The 13328-nt window shown below is 37.4% G+C and overlaps 1 protein-coding gene across 1 annotated transcript in view; it reads right to left on the bottom strand.

The window, feature by feature from the left end:
* Positions 1-13328, bottom strand: part of St8sia1 (ST8 alpha-N-acetyl-neuraminide alpha-2,8-sialyltransferase 1) — a 127474-nt gene that overhangs the window by 34493 nt on the left and 79653 nt on the right. The window contains exon 4 of the mRNA XM_027934171.2: positions 9341-9433. Within this exon, the coding sequence (XP_027789972.1) occupies positions 9341-9433 (93 nt within the window). The remainder of the gene's footprint in view (positions 1-9340; positions 9434-13328) is intronic.

The following is a 13328-nucleotide window of genomic DNA, read 5'->3' as shown; positions in this document are numbered from 1 at the left end:
AGGGGTCTGGTAAGAATAATCACAATTGATCTCGGAGACTAGTAATCATTGTTTGTCCAAATAGAACAAAGTTAAGGTTTAGTTTAAAGCTACCACTACAGGCAATTACATGGTGTTCCTGTTTGAAACAGGAACACTTGTAAACAGGAGATCTTGTCAATTATACCTTAATAAAGGTTCCTTGTATTCACTTGTTTGGCTTTTTTCCTGTGGGTTCATCTTGTTAAAGTTGTAACCTGTGACTAACTATGGAGGGTTTAGTGTCTGTTGAGCATGTAGCCCTTCACACTTCATATCTTCTGTTACTGTCAGAATACAGAGAATAAAGTCATAGCCTGTCACTAAATCCCACTTTTCCCTTATAAATTGTAAACTCTTCATTGACCTCTTGAGATTGTCTCTTCTACTTTTAAGCTGTTGAGACCAACTCTAAATACCTAGATGGTATCTCTCCAATCTCTTTCCAAAAAGAGTCCAATGACCTCGGTTCCAGCCTCAATTCTTCCACTTCATCTGTCACTGAAGCAAATCATTTAACTTGTCTATCACAAAGTTTTTACTGAAAAATCAGGTGATGCTAATAACCTGCATCCTTGCCTCTTCACAAGCTGATGCACCTGATGGTTAGGCAATGTTGGTGTTTGCTTTCATGTGTCACTCTTCCTCCAAAACATTCACTCTCCTATTTCCTACCTAATCGTTTTTATTTCAGAGAAACTGGCAGATATTGTTTATTCAAAAGGAATTAGATTTCATCAAATCTAAGATATTATATTATTTAGCAATAATAAAGAAAAAAACAGCACTGCCAATAAAATAATGACTCTGATTTATAATGGTGTTGTGAAGAGTCCTGAACTAGCCTCTTGTTGCTTTGATGTTTCTTTCATCCATTCCAAGGAACTGAGCAATTTTTCCTGTTTGCATTTGCACTATTTGGCTATGACATGAAGACATTTTGTACACATCTTGGTAACTGCTTATAATAAACCTCACCCAGTTGTGGGTATTTTCTTCTTTTTGTTGCTTGCTTTGCAAGAAAATAGGAAGTTGCTTTCCTTGTTTCTCTGAAATAATTGCCTTATAAATCAAATTTACACCCCACTGCTCTGTTTCCATCTTTCTTTACAGACAACAGGTATTCAATCTTTTCAGAGATATTTTAAATGCCTATCAAATTCAACATGGGCGGGACTGCCAATGCATATAACTCAATTGAGGTGACAGCACAGCAACAGCTACACCCATGGTGACTGCTATAGTTTGGAAGTGGAAGATCCCCAAAAAGTTTATGTGTTAAAGCTTGGTCCCCAGAGTGGTGCTATTGGGAGGTGGGAGCACTTTTAACAGATGGGGCCTAGTAGGAAGACATCAGGTCACTGGGGGTATGTCCTTGAAGAGGACTATGGAACCCCAGCCCCTTCCTCGTCCTTTCTTATTGACTCACCCTGAGGGGAGTCATTTCACTTTGCCACGTACTCCCACCATGATGTGCCCCCACGGGCCCAAAGCAATGGGCTGAAATGCAATGGGCTAAAACCTCAAATATTAAGTCAAAATAAGTCTTTTCTCTTTCAGGTATCCGTTACAAGAAATACAAAGCTGACTAACCCAGTGACCCTTGGTCATGCAAGGTCCACTGTGCCTTAGCTCCCAATTGATCAACAGAGGCTTCATAGATACTAAAAAATGAAAAATTGGGCAGCTCACAATAAATAAAATATGATCATTTTATCTTTTGAGTATCCATTCCTTTCTTCTGCCTTTCATTAGTACTTCCAATAATACTTACCAAATGTATCTATCTCACCTGTTTATATTCTGCCCTTGTCAATAATTCACATTGTGATTCTAATTTTTAAGATGCTTCTCCTTTGTGGTTGTTTGTGTGTGCAGGTGTGTGACATACGGTGATCCAGATATGAGCTAATAGTGAAAATGTAAGTTAAAAATGTACATCACTATTTATACACCAAACACTAGAGCTCTGATTTAAAAAAAAAAAAAACAATAGCATCCTATTAAACAAATCAAAACAATTTAGTAACAGAAATTTGCAGACACGTTCTTATCATAATTCAATTTGGAAAGCAAACCTTATTCTGATAAGAATGTGATTATTTTAACCAGTATATAATCAAGTACAATTAGTAATTTCTACAACTATGTCCTATTTAATCTACATGATTCACATCCTCCAGTAAAATTAATTACAAATAGGAATTTAACAATAGAGTAATTGTGGATACTCTAGAAATATTCACATACATACTAATAAATAATTATTACTGTCTCATCCTTTTCCATGAGGATAATTAGGAAAGCTCATTAATAGCTGAACACTCTGAAATCACTGAATACATAATCAACTCCATATAATGGAACTGTTCACAGATGGACCCCTACCATCTTGTCCAAACAAGCTCTTGGCACATATGGAGTTGGTAAGATAATTGGCCAGTTTCATACTTTACACTTAAGTGTGCCTCCTACAGTTAAGCTGGGGCACAAATGCCTTGGCTGTAACAAATTAGCTTTGTGAGTCAAAGGGTGTCTCTGCCTTCCAAAGGGGACATGTAGTCAGGACAAATGTAGCTGTTCCCAGAATTTCATTCTGAAAATCCCTAGGAGAGTGTCATTTACAAGGCTGTCTCTGCCCCCTCAGCATTATTACAAACCATGGTTTATCCCAGATGAATGAGGCTCAGCATCCGTTCAAACACACACACACACACACACACACACACACACACACACACAGGCATGTGTACACACATTAATATCAAATGCAAAAATGCATGGATATATTAGAAATCTGATGAGCCAAAAAAACTGAGAAGATTAGGGGAAATAATCATCTCAGGACATGTACTTTCTAAAACAATTTACAGTTGATTTTAAACATTTCTGTTCTTTTCTAGCCAAACCATTTTCAGTTCCCAAAGATTTCACTCCTCTCCTTTCGCTTCTCTCCTTTCCCTGTCTCTCCTTTCTCTATCTCTCCTTTCTCTAGCCCTTCCTCTTCCTCATTTCCTTTCTTTTTGCGCAGCCTAACAACTCCACACTCATATCATTCAGATCCAACTTTGACACCAACACTGGGCCCTTGAGTCTCTCTCTGACCCCCAGAAGTCAATTAGAGATGTCTCCACATACAGACAACACACTTTCAAAACAGAATTCTGGTGGTGTTAAATTATTTCTTACTATGTTTCATGCAGAGAGTGGCTATGCAACTTATCTAAGATCACACAGCCAATTCTGTCCTACTGGTTTTCAGAAAACTCTCTGCTCATTTCTTTGTCCACTGAAATTGGAACTTCCTAACATTCTACAGACCTGGAACAATATACAACTGAGCAAACATTAAAAAGAGGTCTGAGGAAGGGTACATGGAAGAAAAATGGTACAAATTGGCCCAGTGGTCTCAAATATTGCATGCCAATGTAAACCCTGTTAGATACCCACCTTGGCACCCTTGCTGGGCCATACCCCAGTGTTTTTTCACTGGGATGCTGGCTCCTCTCAGAGGGCCTGCATGGGGGTACCATGAGAACTTAGGCTATTCTAATATTTACCAAGTATGTACTAATTATGCTCTTGGAGTAACATTTGATCTGCTCTGCTAATTAAGGCAGAGGGTCACAGAGGGAAGGAAAGAGGAAGGACACAAGAAGACACTTATGCAGTAACCACTCTGTGCCAAGGTACACGTGCTAGGTCTTCCATTCACTGGGGCTGCTCTCAGGACAAAGCTACAGGAAAAATGCAGAGAATCTTCTGACTGTGTTTCAGTACCAAAAAATGTGAAAAGCTACTCTCACTTAGCTCTGGAAGGGCAGGAACCCACATATGCAAAAGTGGGGCTCCACTCATATTATTTGCCGTTCTTATAGGGCTCCTGTACCCTCAGAATGAATTAATATTAGGAGAAATTCTATATTTGCAAGGTCTTCTTTTATAAAATAATTTTTTTTCCTACTACAAAGGTTTGCATAGATTTTAGAACCTTAAGTTGATGTGGAATAGGTTAGATCTTGCGGGTTTTCAGGAAGGGAATGAGTTTATTTTGAATATGCAAATGGGTGTAAATTGTCATAGCCTAAGGACAGACTATGGCAGGTTGTATTTCCCAAAGATGGTCACACTCCTGTATGTGCTCTTCTCACAGTGTGATTTTGAAACTCCTCCCCAAAGGGGCGGATCTCTTCTAGAACTCCTCCCTCTTGTACCTGGGTCAGACCTTGTGACTTCTTACAAACAATGACATTGGGTGAAAGTGAGAGTGACACTATGCTGCTCCCCACGGGAGGTTATTAAACCATCTACTGTTCTTCATGGATGCTTTGGGGGAAGCCCACTGTCATGTCAACTGCACAACTGTTCCACAGCAGTGCTGCTGCGAGGTAGCCCAAACTAGCCCAATAGGAGAGACTCCACGGAAAGTCCTGAGACTACATGAAGAAACCGCCCCCCCCCCCCCCCCCCCCCCCCCCGCCGCCGCTCCAACCCTTGGCTGTTTCAACTGCAGTGATCAGGAGCCGGATCTGCTCAGCCTGCTGCTTCCTGAATCCCTGAACCACAAAAACAGTAAAAGATACTGCTATAAACCAAACAAAAATTTTAAAAAGAGCTTTAAAACAAAACGTCTCCAACCTCCCTCCCCCATATCATTTGCCAGTATTTTGTCTTTTCTTTTGACCATATTAATATATAAAAATAATGTATAATACTCCTTATTATTTCACATAGATCAAGTTTGTTTGGATTTATGTGTATGCTTAGCAATTTCTTTGTACCCCAGATTTTCGTTCTGGAGTAACATTCTTCCTGAGATACATTGTTTAAAATTTCTCTCAGTAAAGGTCTATTGATAATAATCTGTTTTTCAGAAAGATTTCTTTATTGAAACATTTATTGAAATAACCACCAAAAAAATGGCTTGTCAAACACATTTCTAATGTTGAGAGTTTTTACTTCCAGCACTTTGGAGATATTTTCCCACTGCTTTCTGACTTCCATTTTTACTGTTAGAAGTTTGTTTTTAGTAATTTTTTTCTTTTTCAGGCGATGTATTTTATTTCTGACTGCATTGAGAAGTTTCTTTAGTTGGGTTTCACTAAAAACTTTCTAGGTTTGCATCATTTAAAAATTTAATTCATCATTTAATACTCTGTGTAAAGATTACATTATTCATTATTTTTGGAAAATCCTCAACCTTTATCTCTATCGTATAGTTCCACAATTCCACTTTAAGGTAGCCCTTCTCATTTTACTCTGCTTGATTGTGGGGGGTGCTGGGGATCAAACCAAGTCATTTTGTTCTATATGTTTTTGTCTTGCTTTTGTATTTCCTACATCCTCATATCAAGAAAAGTAATTCGCATTATCTTCTAGTTCACCAATTCTTTCTTCTGTTACATCTAATATGGTGTCTATCCATTTCAACAATTGTACCTTTCATTTCTAAAATATTTATTTAGTTCTTTTTCAAGTCTATCTAGTTAATTTTTATATTCCCTTATGGGCCTAGCCTGTCATCCTTATTTTTTCCCACAAAGATTTCATATTTGATTATATACTGCATCTGACAATTCAAGTAAGTTCTCAGGCTTTTATATCTTATTTTTTGTTTGGTTTTTTGTCTCTGAGGACTCTGACTATTGATGGTTTATGTACATTTGAGTGTTTGCTTATGAGCTTCTATTTGAACATAAAACATGGGAATTCTGAGACCTTTCTTATAGAAGAAAATCCTTATACTTATTTCTACTGGGAAGCTGGGTATTGCTACCGACCTGGGGTCACACAAATCTCAGGCTTAACATGGGACACAGGTTAACATGGTAAATACAGGGCTTGGTCTCCAGTTCTAAGTTTTGGTATCTGAACTTTATAATTCACAATGCTTGGTCTGGTTTTAGTTCTTGATTTTCTGTTCTGTTATGGGATTTTTGGGGGTGGGGTATGTAAATACCCTAGGAGTTTTGCCTAAATTTGGCAAGTCCAACAATGCACTCTAGAGTATATTTTATCCAGGAACAATATGAAAGGCAATAGGAGAGTTCTTGAGTAGCAATTCCAGATGCTAACCAGGATGGCTGCTCCTGGATGCCGCTACCTTATTTCCTTTATCTCTGGACAATCCTCATGGTAAATAATTTTATTCCCAGTTGAAAGAAGATAGGGTAAGTAACTAGGGTTACATAACTGGCAAGTAGCAGTCCTCATTGGTACTAGAACTTGAAAACACAACTGTTTAAAGCTAAAATCTATGTTTCTCACTACTATGCAATACTTCCTCTAAGACACAAACTCCAGAGATTCATATCTTTTTAGGGGTGTGTCTTTTTCTTCTCCTACATGCTAACTCTCATGCCCATTTTAGCACCCGCCTTCAAATTCCTTTATATCATTGCAGATGGTGGGCTGAATGGCCATGAATGACTGCCATGCTTGGGTGCAAACATTGATGTGCTGCTCTTAGTTTGGACAGAAAAGAAAAAAGTAGATAGCAGAAGAGATGGAAGTTTTAGGAACATAATCTGAGACATATCATATTGTTTTAAAGAAAAATTTCTATAACCTTTTCAGGCCCAAGTTACTTTCCTTAAAGCTTGTATTATTTTTAAAGGCCCATAAATAAAATAAGAAAATTGCTCTCCCTGTTATTATCTCTACACTCTCAATTTCCTTTAGTAAAATTAGAGGCAATAAATGATGGCTACAATCTCTTCTACTTACACAGGAAGAGATGAATCAGATTATACTTGACACCAGAAACCTCAAGATAAACATCAGGGTCTCATAGCAAGTCTTCCTAGTAAATTTAAAATTATGCACTTAGAAATTTTAAGATGTTGACTACCCCATGATTTTTACTCTACTTATTCTAAAAGCTTTTGTTTTTCTAATTCATATCAATTTAAAAAAAGATAAAAAAGAGCAACTCAAGTTTTCCACTAATAGTGTTTTGAAATACTTTTTATTTAAAAAGTTCATCTCTGCAGTTCAAAAACAACTAATACCAAAAACTATTAAACTTCCTTTTTTTGTGGGCGGAGTGTGCCAGGGATTAAATTCGGGAGCACTCAACCATGGAGCCACATCCCCAGCCCTATTTTGTATTTTATTTATAGACAGGGTCTCACTGAGTTGTTTAGCACCTTGCTTTTGCTGAGGCTGGCTTTGAACTCTAGATCCTCCTGCCTCAACCTCCCAAGCTGTTAGGATTAAGGCAAGTGCCACAGTGCCTGGCTTAAATATCCTTTTAATAGATAAATGAAAAATTCAGTTTGAGGAAGATTTGGAAATATAATTGTTTATGTATCCATCCATTCTATAAACATTTCCCATACATGTCCTTAATGCCAAGCAATGTACTGGGGTCTCAAAATACAGGAAAAAGATTCTTGGCCCCAAGATGCCCATCTCTGTTCTATTGCCTCTATTATGTCTGAGAGGAAATACATCAGACTTGCTGCCTTTTAAAAGTGGGTCCTCATTTACCGAGTTGGTTACCCCCAAAGTTCAAAAATGAATTCTTAATGTCATAGTAAGATAACCAATTAAGTTTCAGTTTTTATTTTTAATAATTTTTTCAAATACTTAGTACCTCTGAAAAATCATGAACTCCTGATTTGAGCAAAATGGCCCACTGAATTTTCAACTCTATCAAAAACTCAGAAATAAAGCTTCAAGAGCTTGAATTGACACCAGTGAATTTTACCCCTTCTGTGAGTAATGGAGCCCTCAGAAAATACCATGAAAAGTATAGACATGCATGGACATGAAAATATTTTATAAACTTGAGGAAAGGGTCTCTGAAATTTATAAAAGCTTTACCACAGATGCAAATACCATGGTCATGTCTTTTCACTGTGAACAGCTTCATGGCTAGAGTCTCATGTCATTCCCAACCTTGCAGTCCCTGTCCCAGAGTCAACTTCAGAAAACATTTAATGAATGAGTGAATTCTGTTCTTCTGTTCTTAGGAAATTCCCATTTTAATCTTCCCTCTCCCCATGAATTTCCAGATCCTCAACTTCATTTATACATTTTCTTTTCTTTTTGTACCCAGGACTGAACTCAGGGGCATTTAACCACTGAGCCAAATCCTCAGCCTTTTTGGTATTTTATTTAGAGAAAGGATATCGATGAGTTGCTTAGGGCCTTGCTAAATAGCTGAGGATGGCTTTGAACTTGCGATCTTCCTAATTCAGCCTCCCAAACTGTTGGGATTACAGGCATGGACCACCACGCCCAGCCATTTATACATTTTTCTAAAACTTATTTGCTCAAGACAAATCTGACAGGCTAAAGAACTCTCTTTCTCAAACTCTACTTTCAGAATTTTCCTCATTTCACCTCACCAAAGAAAGCCGAACCTCCTAACAAATATTACAATGATGTAGTACAGACTACCAGGCCAAGAAACAAAGAAACATTTCCAAAATAGCTTCTCAGGAAATACGCCCCCCCCCCAAAAAAAAAAAGAAAAAAAAAGGAAGACTATATCTAGATGAAACAGAAAGGGGCTGTTCTTTATTTCATCCAGGGAACAAACTCTGGGAGTTCCCCATACCTTACTTACATGTTGAATAATTAGAGGTCAGAAGTGAAATGATTATATTGGATCATACTGTAACACTTATTTTAATTCATCCCTTATTGTGAGATACAAGGTCTCAGAACAGTGTCTTTCTCTTTCTTTCTCAGAGATTGACTCATTCTCTACAATGAACAGTCCTTAGAAGGAGCTGCTAACAACTTGCAGGTAGGCTTCACCAACCAGAGACCTATAGCAGCTGCTGAGATCTCTAGAATTGATGCAGAATTTTCCATCTGCTCTCCCAAATATGATATGATATCATATCATATCATCAATAGAGTATAATTGCACATTCTTGTATACTCTGACAATATTGCTATTTTAATGCATACATATGCACGAGATGGGACATTTATTTTTATTTTGTTGTATTAAATCAGTTCACCGTTGCCAAACAATAAGTTGGAACTGAAGCCAATAAATTAGAAAGTAGTAGCAAAGAGTATACAGAATATTGTGCTGCTTCTTCAAGCAAAACAATTGATCTTCATGTTATTTCTACTATCTCTAATGGCAAGCAATAGATTCCCAGAGGAAGCATGAAACAGTGTTTGGATTCCCATAATCCTTCCTAGTTTATTTACGATTCTCTCTTTTATCCTTCCTGCCTGCCCAGATGGTTTTACTCTTTGTTTCCCGAACTGAATTATGCTTACTTCCCTTAAGATGATAAATACTTCAAAAGCTTCCCTCTTTAGTTCCGTACAAACTGAAGTTATAAACTCTTACCTTTGCCGAATTATGCTGGGATTAGCTGTCACTAAATGACTTTTGGATCCAACATCTTTAGTGTATTCACTTGACAAGGGAGGAAGATTGCATCTAGAGACAAAAGAACAAACACATTGGAATGATTTGCATACTTTTAAATCAAGTCAGTTAAAAATGACACAAATAGGAACTTTAATTCTAGCTCAATTCACAAATAACTGTTTTTACCACCTTTCCCTTTGAATAGACATTAGATGACTAATTAACCATCAGCATCTTCAAAATGCTGTCAAAAAACTAGTGCTGTTTTAGAAGAAAGAAAATGTCAGCTACAGAGTTAAATGATCTATGAAGGGGAGAGACAATAAATAGAATGTATTGGTTCCATTTAAAATATCTTTGGTGTAATAAACTTGAAATTAGGGCTCAGGAGGTAGAGGACACAAGACCTACAGTGTTCTCTGCATACCTCTAAGACCCAAGAGACACAGGAATTATGTGTGCTCATGTTTTTCTTTCTTTTCTCAAAATGTAAATTATAATAGCACATTCAGGGCAATGTACTGTTCACCTAAATCAATGCGTGTCTAATTTTTGTGTAGGTGGTCAATGCATAGGTTGATTATTGGTGAAGACATAATGACCTGTCGTCCAAGGAAACACAGTGACTCTGCACCATTCTTGTTCAAATAGAAAGAGTACTGGTGCTATTCCTAGTGAGAAAAATAGTCACTCCCTCTCACCCGCAAAACACCACCCCATAGTCACTCCCTCCCACCAGCAAAACACCACCCCAATTTTGATTGTTCTTCTTGGTCAAACATCTTAACAATGATCATCAATGGAAAATATAGCCAATTCAAATGCAAATCTCATGGTTTTCTTCCTGTGGGACATTAGACAAGTAAATTAATTTGCTAGGCCTTAGCTCCCCCATTACATAAAATGAAGACAATGATTTCTTTCTTGTTGGGTTCTTGTAAAGACTAAAAAAAGAAATGTATAAAAGTCCCTACCTTCATGCCTTATACAGAGTAAGAGTTCAAAAATGTCTCAAATAAGATATACTATAGAAATATTAGTTATATATTTATGAAAATTCCAAAAGAGCCTATCTTTTCCACTAGTTTTCTTCTATGAATGTGTCCTAATTGCTCATCTCCACCCATATGCCTAAATTGACTCCTGCCACATCACAGCATCTATAACTTTCTATGACTTCAAAAAACCAAAGCTTCATTTATATATACATAAAACTATCTTACAAATATCGAGATCTCTGCCAGCTACTAAAATTTCCCTTAAAATGTGCCCCAGGAGATGGAACCATCCATGCACCCACTCAGCTGATCAGCTCAAGCTCCGTGATTTTGTTTTTACCCTGTGACTCCTACCACATCACAGAAATACATCAGTGTTGACTTAGAATATTCCTTTCATCTGCTCTTAGATAAGGATATACTAGTTCTTCTGAACTACCCACAGATCAGTTGGTCTGCCAGTTGGTGATCTGTGGCATGCTCACTGAGGTCTAACACAGTGAGCATTGTGTCACAGAGCCCACTTCTGAGGCATCTCCAGTCTAGTGGTCACCCATACCCCATGCAGTTTCCTGAGGATGTTCCCAAGGAGTAGAGCTGATGGGCTGACAAGCAGGCTGGGCAGGCATGGAACTGGCTGTGGTCTCGTGACTTAACTGTCCTTTGCAAGGATGAAGATAACTTCCGAGCTAAAACACGGACTAAAATTTGACCAGTAGTCTCATAAAGCAGCTTTGATCTTGATTTCCCTCAGTAACATCTGAGAAGAAACCGTTTCATACTAAAACTGTCAGCTCTGAATACTGCTGGGGAGGGCTGCTAACCTGTTTTGCCATTATTAAATAACTGGGGTTTTTTTTTGTTTAAATAAAACAAATTGGTTTTCATGAGTAAACACTTTGTTTTTCTGTGTGTTCCATGGCTCATAGGTCTGAATCCCTCCATCCCTCCTACCACAAAGTAAAAGCTCAAGAAAAACTGGAAGATATTGGTTATATCCTATAATAGAGGGAAATACTTAAAACAATAAAGATAATATTTTATAATTATATTTCTGGAAAATAATGACAATGCATTTTAGTGTAAATATCTGCCTGAAGTTCTTCTGCGCAAATATCTGACAATTTCCTCTATCTCTTTCCTTAGGCACGCACAGTATAATTTTAGCTCCTCAATTGCTAAATTGATAATTACATAGATTTACATAAAAGGCACATTTAATATAGTTAAATTGTTTCTAATAAGGCATAATTGTGTAAAAGTGTTTCAAACTTTGCATTATCATTTTTTGGCACAATTAACAGATATTAACGGCTAAAGTATCTTGGTAACAGTACTCAAATTACTAGAAAAGATCTGATCACAGAACTGGTAGGAAATAAATATTCTTTGAATTGGAGAGTGGAAGTAGGTGAAGAGCAGGCTTGGTGGAGAGGAAAACTTACATAAAAAAGCATAAAATCACTGTGAATTTTTTTAATATATTTAAGTGCAAAACACGCATTTGAACATAATTCAAAATTATGTTTCCTTCACTGTCACCCTGAACCACCAGATTCTCCCCAAGATACAATCATTGTGACTTCTGTCTTGCAGATCTTCCAGATAAACTGAATTCACTAATATTCTTTTTTTTCAAGTGCTGCTTTCAGTTATAGTGCAAATGTATACTTTGAATAATGGGAAATTGATTTTTAGCATTTTAGAAGATGTGTTTGAAAATATCTAAGCACAGAAAATCATACAAGAGTCATACCCTAGTCCTAAGGAATTTGGGCTGTAATCTGGTATAGCGAAGCTACAGGAAGGGTTTCTGGATTATTTGCTCACTTTATCTATCCATGAACCCAATAGTGTAGGATCTGACAAACTACAAGCTTTCTAGTCCACACTTACTCACTAACTGTTCAAATTTGAATACATGCTATTAATAATTTTCTAAATATGCCCCTAAAAAGTGCATTAAGCAAACATTTACTACAGTCAAGTAATAATTTATCAACATTTATCACTCCCATACTGTAAACCATAAATAAGACTTTTAAAATTTCAAATGTGTTATGAAAATAGCATGATTCTTGAAATTAAAAAAAAAAAAAAAGCACGTTATGCAGAGCTTCAGTTAGATGCTACCTTTTCTGGATCCTATTCAAGCCTCACCTCCCTCATCATTCTGTGAACATGATGCTTAACGCTGTGCCAGATGCACTAATCACAGGTACTCATTAATCCTGAACTTGACTATATCGACAGAGCATTGCATACAAGGCTAACCTAATGTGGTTTATTTGGGATAAATAGGGCACCACTAGATTATCCCCTGGTCTTCTACATCTTAAGTTGAAAATACTAATCTTCCTAAGGATAGTCACACACGCACATAGGCACGCACGTGTACACATACACACGCACACACACAAGGAGAGTAAGGACTAATAAATACGTTTCTTGTTCTGCTTCTTTCTCCACTGTATTAAGACCACTTGAAGTCACTTAACTTCTCTTGAACCTGTGAGTTTAATACTATCTATTCCTCGTTTCTTACAGTGTTTGGAAAGAGCAAATAAGCTTATACGTGAGAGCAATTTGAAAAGTTAAACTAAACTCTATAAACTCTGTTGCAATGATATGGTGTTCATATAACCATAGATAAAATCAGAGTTGCTGCACAACAGGAAGCCTGGAGGAACTGCCACTCAGACCCCCACCCCCCCGCCCCCAGATTGCAAAACTGAGCCCCAGCAAAGGTAAATGATAGGTGGTAGGCCACCGACCTCGTCAAAGGAAGGACCTGTCCTCCAACCCTTTGTGTTCTTTGCTGACTCTGTGGCCTCACCTAATGCCAAAGTATTGGAATGAGTACCTGCAAATACTCAGGCCTCTGTCCTTGTCCTCTCTCCATGCTCTCTAGGTGATTTTTCCACTCCTTTGGTTTAAATACCTCTCAGCCCCATCTATAACACAGT

Source organism: Marmota flaviventris, chromosome 3 (genome assembly GCF_047511675.1).
Source record: "Marmota flaviventris isolate mMarFla1 chromosome 3, mMarFla1.hap1, whole genome shotgun sequence".
Lineage (NCBI taxonomy): Eukaryota > Metazoa > Chordata > Mammalia > Rodentia > Sciuridae > Marmota > Marmota flaviventris.
The sequence above is the reverse complement of the archived record's forward strand: the minus strand, read 5'-3'. Positions and strand labels throughout refer to the sequence as shown.